This window comes from Lithobates pipiens, unplaced genomic scaffold (assembly GCF_037356315.1).
Source record: "Lithobates pipiens isolate NorthernLeopardFrog02 unplaced genomic scaffold, aLitPip1_a1.2 Scaffold_25, whole genome shotgun sequence".
Lineage (NCBI taxonomy): Eukaryota > Metazoa > Chordata > Amphibia > Anura > Ranidae > Lithobates > Lithobates pipiens.
This window is the reverse complement of record NW_027507787.1, coordinates 44,529,826-44,542,283: the sequence shown is the minus strand read 5'-3', so window position 1 is coordinate 44,542,283 and position 12,458 is coordinate 44,529,826. Positions and strand designations below refer to the sequence as shown.

General features: G+C 43.2%; 1 protein-coding gene across 1 annotated transcript in view; it reads right to left on the bottom strand.

Annotated features, from left to right (window-relative positions):
* Positions 1–11,384, bottom strand: part of LOC143930244 (beta-microseminoprotein-like) — a 43,623-nt gene extending 32,239 nt beyond the window's left edge. The window contains exon 1 of the mRNA XM_077454389.1: positions 11,259–11,384. Coding sequence (XP_077310515.1) covers positions 11,259–11,315 — 57 coding nt within the window. The 5' untranslated portion in view covers positions 11,316–11,384. The remainder of the gene's footprint in view (positions 1–11,258) is intronic.
* Between the last annotated feature and the right edge of the window lie 1,074 nt (positions 11,385–12,458).

The following is a 12,458-nucleotide window of genomic DNA, read 5'->3' as shown; positions in this document are numbered from 1 at the left end:
TCCCAACTTAAGCAGGCTTCATCTTCAGCTCCACATCCCTCAAACACCACCTTACTCTCTAGCAATAACTTGTTATGGCATGAAAACAAGATCTACGTGCCCCAACAACTACGGGTTGCTGTTCTCAAGTCTTGCCACGACCACAAATTGGCCGGTCATTTTGGGGTACACAAGACCGCCGAACTTCTCCAACGCACCTTCTGGTGGCCTCAGCTGCTAAGAGACTGTAAACTTTATGTTGAATCTTGCATTACCTGTACCCAGAACAAGAGTAGCAAGACCAAAGCCTGGGGGTTGCTGAAACCACTCCCCATCCCGGAAAGGCCTTGGAAAATGATTTCCATAGACTTTATTGTAGAATTACCTCCGTCAGAAGGCTTCACCACTATCCTTGTGGTGGTCGACAGATTGTCCAAAATGGCTCACTTTCTGCCCATGAAGGGTACACCTTCTGCCCCTGAGACCGCAAGGATCTTCATTAAGGAGATTGTAAGACTCCACGGTATACCTGCGAACATTGTTTCCGACCGAGGGGTACAATTTACATCAAAATTTTGGAGAGCTTTATGTAAGTCCTTGAAAATTGATCTTTCGTTCTCGTCTGCCTATCATCCCCAGACCAACGGCCAGACCGAACGAACGAACCAGACCCTTGAGCAATATTTGCGGTGTTATTCTTCTTTTTCGCAAGACGATTGGGTATCCCTTTTACCACTTGCCGAGTTTTCCTACAATAACTCTGTTCATTCTGCAACTAATCAATCTCCCTTCTTTGCGAACTATGGTTTTCACCCTCAGTTCTTATCAGCCAATATCCCAGAATGCACGGTTCCAGCAGTTCAAGAAACTTTGGACTTTTTCTGCACCAATAACAAGTTGCTTCAAGAAACGATGGCAAGAACTCAAGAACGCAACAAAGCAGTTTTTGACAGAAAGAGGAGAGGGAAGCTCGAACTAAAACCCGGAGATTTGGTTTGGTTATCTACTCTGAATCTAAAATTAACATGCCCATCTAGAAAACTGGGCCCAAAATTTGTGGGTCCTTTCCCAATTTCCAGAAAAATTAACAATGTGGCTTATGAGCTGAAATTACCAGAATCGCTGCGTATTCACCCAGTGTTTCATGTGTCCCTCTTAAGACCTTCAATCCAGGATCCCTTCACCGATCGGAACGTGGGCCCTCCTGAACCTGTGCTTATTAATGGTGAAGAGGAGTTTGAAGTAGAAGCAATTTTGGATTGCAGAAAGAGACGCAACCAGGTACAGTATCTGGTGAAGTGGAAGGGGTATGGTCCAGAAGAGAACTCCTGGGAACCAGAGACTGGCATCCACGCCAAGAGGTTGGTTCTGGCATTTAAAAGATCTCACCCAGGTAAGATGTCCCAGTTGATCCCAGAAGATCTCTTGCCCAGTTCCAGGAGCGTTACCGCGATCGGCGGGTGCGCGCGCGGCCGTTTGACGCAAATTGGCGCCAATAGCGCTATTTAAACTGGATCCATGCCTCACTGCCTTGCTGCCTGATCAACAGCGTTCCTGTGCGTCCTGGTGATCCGTATCTGAATCTGAACCTGAACCTGTACCTGTACCTGTACCTGTACCCTGATCCGTATCGAACCCGGCTTGTTCCCGATTCTGCTGTTTGCTGCCTGCCCCCCGACTTTGGCTTGTACCCGACTACTCTTCTGGATTCCGTTTCTGTACCTGATCTGCCCGCCTGTGCCTGACCTGGACTGTTACACCATCCGTCAACTGTAAGTTGCTTGCTGTTGTACTACAGGACACCTCCCAGTCCTCCGCAATATTTGGCTGTACTCCTTCTGCGTTTGTAGCCTTCTACCTTTGGCCACAGACTACTGGACTCTTCCGCTTCCGCTTATCCATTGCACCTGCATCCGTTGTTGGACTACAATACCCCTCCGTTGTTTGTCACCTCCTGCAATCACTTGTATGCCGTTGCTGGACTACAGGAACCCTTCTGCTGTCTGCTGGACCTTATCTCACCTTTGCCTGCATTCAGACACCGGACTACAATACACCTCCTCCTTCAACGGTCTTCTGCCTCTACCATCTGCTATCCAGTCAGGCACTTGTGCCCCTCTGTGCTCCTGAGCCCCTGTCACCACTACCAGGGTCTCTCGAGTCAGAGGTCTACGAGAGGCCACTCCCTGCACTCCGGGCTCTGCTTAAAGGTACGTGACAAGAGAGCCAGATCACCCGCCTCTGAGGGATCTCGGAGTACAGCCTCAACTGAAAGTCCCTGCATTTCAGCCTATCGGGAGTTGCAGCATGGCGCGGCAGCGCTATCTTCACCAGATGGAGACACCAGGAGGGGATTCCGTATGGAACCTTACAGCCATTGGAGTCCATTGTGGTGAAAGGGCACCTGCCCATTCTAGTAGAGAATACAATATTGCTGAGTGAGTTCTTTCTACAGACTGCTGGTGAGACTTGTAGTTCCATGGAGGTGAATCTACTTCATCATACAGCTGGACGTTGGGGCTTTATCTTTTCCCCCTTGTGCTGTAAGGTCAGTATTGTATTGCACTCACATGTAAGGAGGAATCTACAAGTGGTGATATTTCTTCAAGTAAGCAGTCATCAGGTCTTTCAAACTCAAAGGTGTTATTTACACTTTATGTTGGGGGAGGTATGGTAAAAACATGTGACAGCAGAGTGGGGCCATGAGGCTTTGCAATGCAGCGCAGCAAAAATTATCCCCATTCAACTGAATAGAACGCAATGCACGCAGTTGTGTAGTGTACTCATTAGTACAGCGAACTCCTCCTAAGCTCCCTATTTTTTTTTTTTTCAGCCCACTTGGTTGAACTAAAAAAAAACTCACCTTGTTAACCAGGCTTTCTATCTCATTCATATGTTCTAAATGGCCATTTATAACATAAGTAGCTACAGCCAGGATCCCAGATGTTCCAATTTTTGTCAGCTGCTCAGCCTGTTCACCTGAGTGATGGGCTGAAAAGAGCCAATGCTGTTAACATGTGTCTGTACATCCAGTGGCCCCCACGTTTAAGCTTCAGGGGACAAAGCAAACCACATTGGGGTGTGGCCTGGTGGGACCCAGGCTGAGGTAGTCTCTCCCATCACTACTACATTACCATAGGACTCTGTGGATGTGCGGCACCAGGGATTTTTTCTCTCTCTTCCCTTCAGTGACTACAGGAGCTGGGATGAGCTCCATCTCTCGCCCCCACTCCTGCAGCACATTCGGTATCATCTACGTTACTTCCTACATCGATTAAGCCTGAGCAACACACTAACAAACCGTGGGTCACAGTGGTTACCTGCTGTTAGGGACAAATTTCTGACCCTGGATGCAGAGAGGTTTTATCCAAGGGCAAAAATGTATCCCTATCTGCAGGTAACCACTGGATGTGCAGATACAGGTGGATACATGTTTACAGCAGCAGACAGCCTTATCTATTTTCAGCCCATCACTCAGGTGTACAGGCTGAGAAGATATTAGAACATCTGAGATTCCGGGTGCAGGTATTAGTAGTAAACTTGCTGCACCATGGTCATGTAGGATGTATGAATGAGACCCAAGACTGTATTTTAGCTAACCTTACTCTGCAAGTTGAGCAGGTGCAAGGGGCAAAATATTGTGGTGGGCAGTAAATTCAGTGATTTATTTAAACCTTAAACTGTGTCCTAAGAAATTTTATGAAATGTTTTAAGAGATTAAAAAAAATATATACAGTATATTGTGCACTGCCTACCACAGGGTGGTTGCACCTGGTCAATATGGTTGGCATTTATTCAGTCTTAAACTGTAGTAAACCCAGCTTTTAAACTTGTACCTATAAGTAAGCCTATAATGCTGCGTACACACGATTAGCCAATCCGCCCGACGAAGAAGAAAGCTGGGCTCCTCCGCTAGTAAAAGAGCTAGCAGAAGATAGCGGAGGAGTCCGACGAGAAGACCCCCCAAGACGGAAGACCACCGGATCTGTGCAATAAATTATTTTAAAAACGTGTTTTTTTTGTTTACACTTTTTTTCACCAGGTGAATGGGTAGGGGTACATGGTACCCCAATACTCATTCATGTAGGTTGGGGGGCTGGTATCCGATAAGCCCCCCGCCCGCAGACCTGACAACCAATGGCCAGGGTTGTCGGGAAGAGGCCCTTGTCCTCATTAACATGGGGACAAGGTGCTTTGGAATGGGGGACCAGAGGGCCCCCTTCCCCAAAGCAGCCCCCATGTTGAGGGCACGCGGCCTGGTACGGCTCAGGAGGGGGGGGGGGCGCTCGCTCTTCCCCACCCCCTTTCCTGACCGGCCGGGATGCGTGCTCGGATAAGGGTCTGATATGGACTTTGGGGGGAACCCCCACGCCGTTTTTTTGGCGTGGGGCTTCCCCTTTAAGTCCATACCAGGTGACGGGGCCAGCGAGGTGTCAATCTCGCCCATGGAGGCAGCGTCATTGACGTCCTTCGCTAGTCTCGTCTACCTGGAGCGCGTTCAAAATGAACTGACTTTTCTCCATGTGTGGGCAAGTCCGTTCATTTCAAAAGTCAGGCGGACTCACGCCATAGTCCAGCGGACCTCCGCTGCAAATTGTCCACCGGACTAAGTCTGCCGGATAGTCTGATCGTGTGTACGCGGCATAATAAGGCTTACCCGTAGGTACAGTGAATATCTCCTAAACATGTGGTGTTTAGGAGATATTCACATGGAAAGCAGCCAATGATGTCACCGGTGCATGTAATCTGAAGGCACAGCATAACGCTTGGGTGTGCTTCTCCTGGGGAGGAGAGCAGTTCGTTCTGCACTTTTGTGACCCATTTTTAGCCAATAGCCAGCTATAGCCCGCTGTCAGCTGACATTGCTCAGGAAGTCCAGACTGTGGAAAGATCCTAACTTTAAAGTCAGGATTCACCCAGATGCCAGGACCAGGAGGTCGCTCAGCCTCTCAGTGAGCCAATGAGACCCTGAGCCAGCCACTCCTGCCCCCTCCACAGCCTGGCATTCCAGTGAGCGTGCGGGAGGGGGGGCAGAGCCAGGGACTGACAGTCACCACTTTTTGCTTACTGAAGGCTGAGAACTGAGTGATCAGCGGTCTTTGATCGCTCTGCTGTTGGTCTTTGAAGCAGCTGGGGACAGATGCAACATTGGATCGATGCTCCATCCACCTAGGTAAGTATAATTATAAAAAAAAAAAATCTATTTTAAAGGAAAAAAATTCCCCTCTCCCTCTTAAGAACCCTCCCACCCCAAGCAAAGATTCCCACTGTAAAATATCTCCCTCCCTCAAATATCCCCCCATAAATGAAACCTTCTGTCTCTAAAACAACTCCCCAAACCAAAAATTAGACATGTGCGCCGTCAATAAATTTGTTTTGTTTTTTTGTTTTGTTTCGTTTTGTTTCCGTTCCATTTTGTATTAGCCGTTAATTCGTATTGGTAATTTTCCTTAGGTTCATTAACTTTTCGTAACAATTACGAACGTTCATTATGATGAATTTAAAAAGCAAAAAATACCTCTCTTAATATGGCAGTCGTCGGACTCATTATCCTCATTATGAGGGGCTCCCACCATCCCTGTGCTGTGCTGACTTCCTCCTGGGGCTGTACCCCTGCTGTTCTCATTATGAGGAGCTCCCACCATCCCTGTGCTGTGCTGACTTCCTGGGTTTGTACCTTTGCTGTGCTCATTATGAGGGGGCTCCCACCATCCCTGTGCTGACTTCCTGGGTTTGTACTCCTGCTGTGCTCATTATGAGGGGGCTCCCACCATCCCTGTGCTGTGCTGACTTCCTGGGTTTGTACCTTTGCTGTGCTCATTATGAGGGGCTCCCACCATCCCTGTGCTAACTTCCTGGGTTTGTACCCTGCTGTGCTCATTATGAGGGGCTCCCACCATCCCTGTGCTGTGCTGACTTCCCAGAGGAAGGTTCTGTGATATTGTGTGAGTTTTTCATTGCTAACATCACATTACAGAATGGAACCCAAGGTGTCAGAGGTAAGAGAGGATCTGAAGAGTTGGGGTAGCCAGTGGGGTATAGACTCAATCAGCAGCCCTCATGGGGGTACCGCTACAATTACATAACTTTTTTTTAAATTGCTGGTTACCTTTTTAAATGCTTTTTACTTGCTTAAAGTTTTTTACATGCTCTCACTGCTCTGATTGCCAAGGGGCTGTGGAATAATGTTTAACATACTTAACCCTGTCTGTACTGTGTTTGCAGTTCTTCATTATCAGCCTTAAACTAGATTTGAACACTGTTGGGTTAAAAACATAGAAATTGCCCTCCTGCATTGTATGTTAATGAGGTATAGCTTACTCTGTGTGGGTATATTTTTTGTTTGCTATTCTGATCGTGTGTACAATCCAGAAATGAATTACCTATGACTCCTTCTCCTTAGAAACATCTAAAAATGAAGAAATATATATATTTTTTTTGGTATGTTGTGTGACAGAGAACATAGAACAAACATACAGTAGAGTTTTCTCAAATTTGACTGCAAAAGTGGAAAACCCCTTTAAGAGATTAGAATCACAGATTTGTCATAAATTTGGAGTTTAAATTGTACCCTTTATTATCTACCTTTCACTAAAGTTGCAATCTTTCAAGACTTATTACGTCCTTTTCCCAGACATTGCATAGTTCGGAACATCACTTATTTATTTACAGAGCAACAAAGAAACAGAGAAATACAAACTACGGTAATTAATAAAAAATATTTAAACTGCAGAATTGCAAAAGTCAAAATCAAGCCTAAAAGTGAAGAATCTTCTCTTTCAGTTCAATTCATAACTAATCTTACAGGATAATTGAATGTTAGGCACAGAATGTTCCACAGGTCCCCTTTACCTCCTTGGTGAGACAGACCAATTATTCCTTATGGTTGGTGAACACCAGCTCCTGGGAGGGTGAATCACTTAAGACCACTTAAGACCTTAAAGAGGAAGTAAAGGCAAAAAAAACAAAAAAAAAAACACACCCTGTAAGGCAAAGGCATAATGAGCTAGTATGCATAGTATACTAGCTCATTATGAATAACTTACCTGAGAACGAAGCCCCCGAATCGGTCCTCCGTCTTCATGTCCGCCGCTGACATGGATACTGGAGTGACTTCAGGGTCTCGCTGCTCCGGGGCTGTGATTCGCCGGAGCAGCGATGACGTCACTCCCATGCATGCGCACCGGAGCCGGCGGCAGCATATTGCCGCGATCTGCGGCCTGCCCAGTGTGCCTGCGCGCCGTAGACAGCGGTGGCTGTCTTCGGGTTAATGCGCCGTAGACAGCGGTGGCTGTCTTCGGGTAAATATCTCCTAAACCGTATAGGTTTAGGAGATATTTCTTGGACCTACAGGTAAGCCTTAATCTAGGCTTACCTGTTGGTCAAAGTTGGTTGTAAGGGTTTACAAACACTTTAAGAGGGCAGAGTTTTATCTTACTAGGGAGAAAGAAGCTCTGTGTTCCAAAATTGTGCTCATCCTTTAAATATTCTTGGACCAAATCAAAATGTACTCTATGTAATTTAAAAGTATAATCATTCCATCCCTACTCATGCACCTAAATTAACATTAATAATGAGTCCTACCAATGCTATGATATTTCCTCAAATAGGGTAGGGATTGGTCAAGACCATTTTCTGTCCCATCAAGGTGATTTCCCATCACTTCCAGTCCCACAGACACAGCAGAATGAGATCCCCCTAATCCAGTGTTTCTCAAACTTTTTTTGGCCAAAAAAATCTAAAGATTTTCACGGCACACCTGAAAAGATTTACCAATTTTTTTTCATTTTTAATTTTAAATTGAATGTGAAGGATGTGCCTGCTTTCGAGAACAAATCAGATTGAAGCTATTGTAATCTTCTTTGTACTTTCGCTTGTTTCCAAGCTTTTCATTTAACTGTTTCTCTTTCAGAGTTCCAGACTTGATTAAGTATTTCTCCATCGCTAAACAATGAACAAACTTTATAAGCATCAAAGTTAGAATAGAACAGTCTCTATTATTATAATATAATTAGAGCAATTGAGTTCCCCCAAGATCTTGCACAAGTCTCACGTTACGAAAAGAACCAATAAATAACAGACTGCCAGAGATCGTTTTTATATATGCTACTTTTTTACTTTTGGGACACTGATTTACCATTTAATTTTTCGATATGTTCAAGGTTTCAAAACGCTAGAAATGTTAAATATTTTTCAAAACCCCCACGGCACACTACAAATCTCACGCGGCACACTAGTGTGTCGTGGAGCACATTTCCTGAACCACTGCCCTAAACGGGCTATCCCCTCTTAGAAATTTGTCACCAGAACAGGTATTCCATTTTGCAATTTCCACTCGCCTTATGTTCCTGTGACAGCTTAAAAAAAATTAGATTTCCCATTACTTTCTGTATCAGAGACAATGGCCATCAGGACCATTAATTAGGGTGAATCCCTGCAGCAGTGATATATAGTAGTAAAAAGTAGACAAGGTTCCAACCTGTCCTCATTATATCCAAAATTATATAAACAAAATTGTAGATACCCTAAAAAACCTCTTTCTACAAATTTTTTAAGCACTTATGGAGCTAGTGAAATCAAAGAAATACGTATTCAAATTGTCAATTTAAGACACAGAGCTGCTGCCAAATAACTTACTCGAGGTAAGCAAACTAAAATAAAATACACACAATAATATTTCATGTAGGCAGCGCTACATAAATCAACACTGTAAGACAATGTGCTGAAATAAACTGTATTTAGAATATACAGTAATTAATTGCAACACTGAGGTAATAAAACCATCGAAAATTTTTTATTGTTTCAGAATTCACTCTCTAAGTACAATGAATTGTAATGTATTATATTCCGTCCATAATGCAGATTAACCCGTGGGTATATCCCTGGGAACAAAAGCAGTCACAATAAGATATTTTCTATTTCTTCCGGAAAATCTGAGCAAAAAATCCTCCTATAGAGTCACTTTTTACCAGACCAAGCTGGATCACAGGCATGTAACGGTGGTTCCTTGGGATAATAAACACAGGGACAGCTTCTGACAGGCAAAATATCGGCGAATGTCCAAAATTAAATACATGCTTTGGCTTTGCATGCACTTTAAATATCTCCACAAAGTACATCTTATGTTGAAATGTAAGGATTAGAGGCCCGGTTCCAATTTTGCCCTTTCCAAAATGCATGTGCTTTCATGCATTTCTAATGCTTTAAATACTTGTTATGTACTGTTTAGGCTTTTGGGCTAACATGCTTCCAAAGTACAAACGGGCTCTAAGGCTGGGTTCACACTGGAGCGATGCGGGAACGCCGCAAATCCGCAGCGTTTTCCTGCATCGCATGCCTCCCGCCGGCAGTTCACACTGCCCTATGCGGACTGCTGGGAGTGTCATTGAAATGTTAATGACACCCCCAGATCAGTTCGCATATCGCAGTGCGATCTGCAAACTCGGACAGGAATCGGATCGCATGGTGTGAACACCCATGCGATCCGATTCTGCTGCGGACCAAAAAAAGGGTCCCGTGCGAGTTTGCGGTGGGTGCGATGCAAATTCAGCCATACTATCTGTATGGCTGAACTCGCATCGCACAGAGATCGGATGTGATTTGCACTGCAGTGCGGTGCGAATCACATCCGGTTCTCGCTGCCGCAGCGGTGTGAGCCCAGCCTTAATCACATTTTATGAGGTTGTGAATGTCCATGAGAGTCTTCTTTGTCCACATATATGCACATATATTTTCAGGTAGCCATATATATATATATATATATATATATATATATATATATATATATATATATATATACAGTGGATAAAAAACATCTACACAGCCCTGTCAGGTTTCTGTGATGTAAAAAAATTAGACAAAGATAAATAATTTTAGAACTTTTTCAACCTTTAATTGACTAATAAACTGTACAACTCAATTGGAAAGCAAACTGAAATATTTGGGGGGGGGGGGGGGGGGGATCTCATTGGTAACAGGTATCAGTCAGGAGAAGGGTACAAAAGAATTTCCATGACATTAGATATTCCCTTGGACGCAGTGAAGGCAGTCATCAACAAGTGGAGAAAATATGGCCCAACAGTGACATAACCAAGAAATTAACGCCCCTCCAAAATTGATGAAAAGACGAGAAGAAAACTGGTCAGGGAGGCTGCCAAGAGGCCTACAGCAACGTTAAAGGAGCTGCAGGATTATCTGGCAAGTACTGGCTGTGTGGTACATGTAACAACAATCTCCAGTATTCTTTGCCTATCTGGGCTATAGGATAGAGTGGTAAGATGGAAGCCTTTTCGTACAAAGAAAAACATACAAGTCCGACAAAATTTTGCAAAAACACATCTGAAGTCTCCCAAAAGCATGTGGGAAAATGTGTTATAATCTGATGAAACCAAGGTTGAACATTTTGGCCATAATTCCAAAAGATATGTTTGACGCAAAAACAACACTGCACATCACCAAAAGAACATCATACCCACAGTGAAGCATGTTGGTGGCAGCATCATGTTTTGGGGCTATTTTTCTTCAGCTGGTACAGGAGCCTTAGTCACGGTAGAGGTAATTATGAACAGTTCCAAATACCAGTCAATATTGGCACAAAACCTTCAGGCTTCTGCTAGAAAGCTGAACATGAAGAGGAACTTCATCCTTCAGCATGACAATGACCCACAGCTTACATTCAAATTAACAAAGGAATGGCTTTACCAGAAGAAGATTAAAGTTTTGGAATGGCCAAGCCAGAGCTCAGACATGAATCCGACTGAAAATCTGTGGGGTGATCTGAAGAGGGCTGTGCCCAGGAGATGACCTCGCAATCTGACAGATTCGGAGTGTTTTTGCATAGGAATGTGAGCAAATATTGCCAAGTCAAGATGTGCCATGCTGATAGACTCATACCCAAAAAGACTGAGTGCTATAATAAAATTAAAAGGTTCTTCAACAAAGTATTAGTTTAAGGGTGTGCAAATTTATGCAACCATATTATTTAATTGTTTCATTTTTACTTTCCACCTAAAATATTCAGTTTGTTACATTAAAGGTGAAAAAAGTTTAATCTTTGTCGAATTTTTTACACAGAAACCTGCCATTTTAACAGGGGTGTGTAAACTTTTTATATGCACTGCATATATATATATGTGTGTGTGTATATACCGCTATATATTACTGCTTGTCATTTCAAAACGTTTACTTGTTTTTTTTGAATGGCCAAACACTTCTTCAAAACCCTCAATTAAAACATGTGATACTGCCATTTATATGATCAGATATAAAATTATACTTACCATTGTTGGTGTTGTCTCTATTGGTCTATCGCTAGTGCTGCAAAGATGTGTTTTCATTATTTATATACTGGCCAGGGGCCATGTGACTCTAAAGACTATAATAACAGTAATACATTACTAATGACTCTGTACCATTCATTGGAGGATTGTCTCTGCCAGGATTGTGAATTATATACAGATAGTCCCAACAAAAGGCTGGGCTGCAGTACGGTTAGTTGTTGTTATCTCTCAGGACTTGGCACCCAAATAATGTGCAAATATTTAAAAAACTAGGACTTGAGTAGTTTGCTTAGTATGATTGTATTAAGAATAGTATTATCCTTGTATCCTCGTCTCAAACACATTATCCTTAAAATAATATTAGCACCATGGTTGCAAGGAAGTGACCTTTGAATTTTTTGGCAATGATGGAGAATCATAACTATCCAGAGAATTAACTGGAATGGTAATAGTAACTGTGATAAACAGCCCCAGATGGTCGGGGTTTGTATGTCATATATCTGCTGCCAAAGCTATGGTGGCTTGTTGTGTACAGGACAAGTGAATCAGTTGACATCATGTTGGATCCGTGGTGTTTTGGGTCCTGAAGTGTGTCCAAGAAGAGTGTTTGTGGGTTCCCTGGCCACCTTTTTCCCCTTTAGATTTCACCGGAAAGTAAAATTTTCAATTTAAAGCCTGTTATTCAGTTTGAATAGCCAGTCCACCCAAAGCAGGTTTTTCAGTTTTTGGTAGCATTCACAAAAGAAACCAGAATTTGCAGTGAATTATTTCATGAACAGCCTGCTCTCTAATAAAATAGGACTCAGTAGGTAAACTGTTCTGTAAATGAGTATAAATGCAAAGGATTCATGTGTTATTGGGATGAACTTGTATACTTGATATCACTTATATTTGCCAATATGATTTCTTTAATGAAATAAATATTTTTAAAACTGGTTTACAATGAACCTGTACTATGGAGGCTTTATTATACGTAGCCAAAGAATAATATTAGCAGGAAAAGTGACTCTCCGCAGGAGTGTATAACTGAATCAAAAGTTACAGCAGGAGTCCTCAAAAAATATAGACAGCCTGTATTGATTAAAGAGGAGTTCCAGCCTAAATTACAACTGTGCCTGCAATTAGTGAGGACTGTACTCCCATTCATGTTTCAATACTTTTTTTTCCTTTTCTTGAGTGTAAAGCCTGCACTTCTGCCCA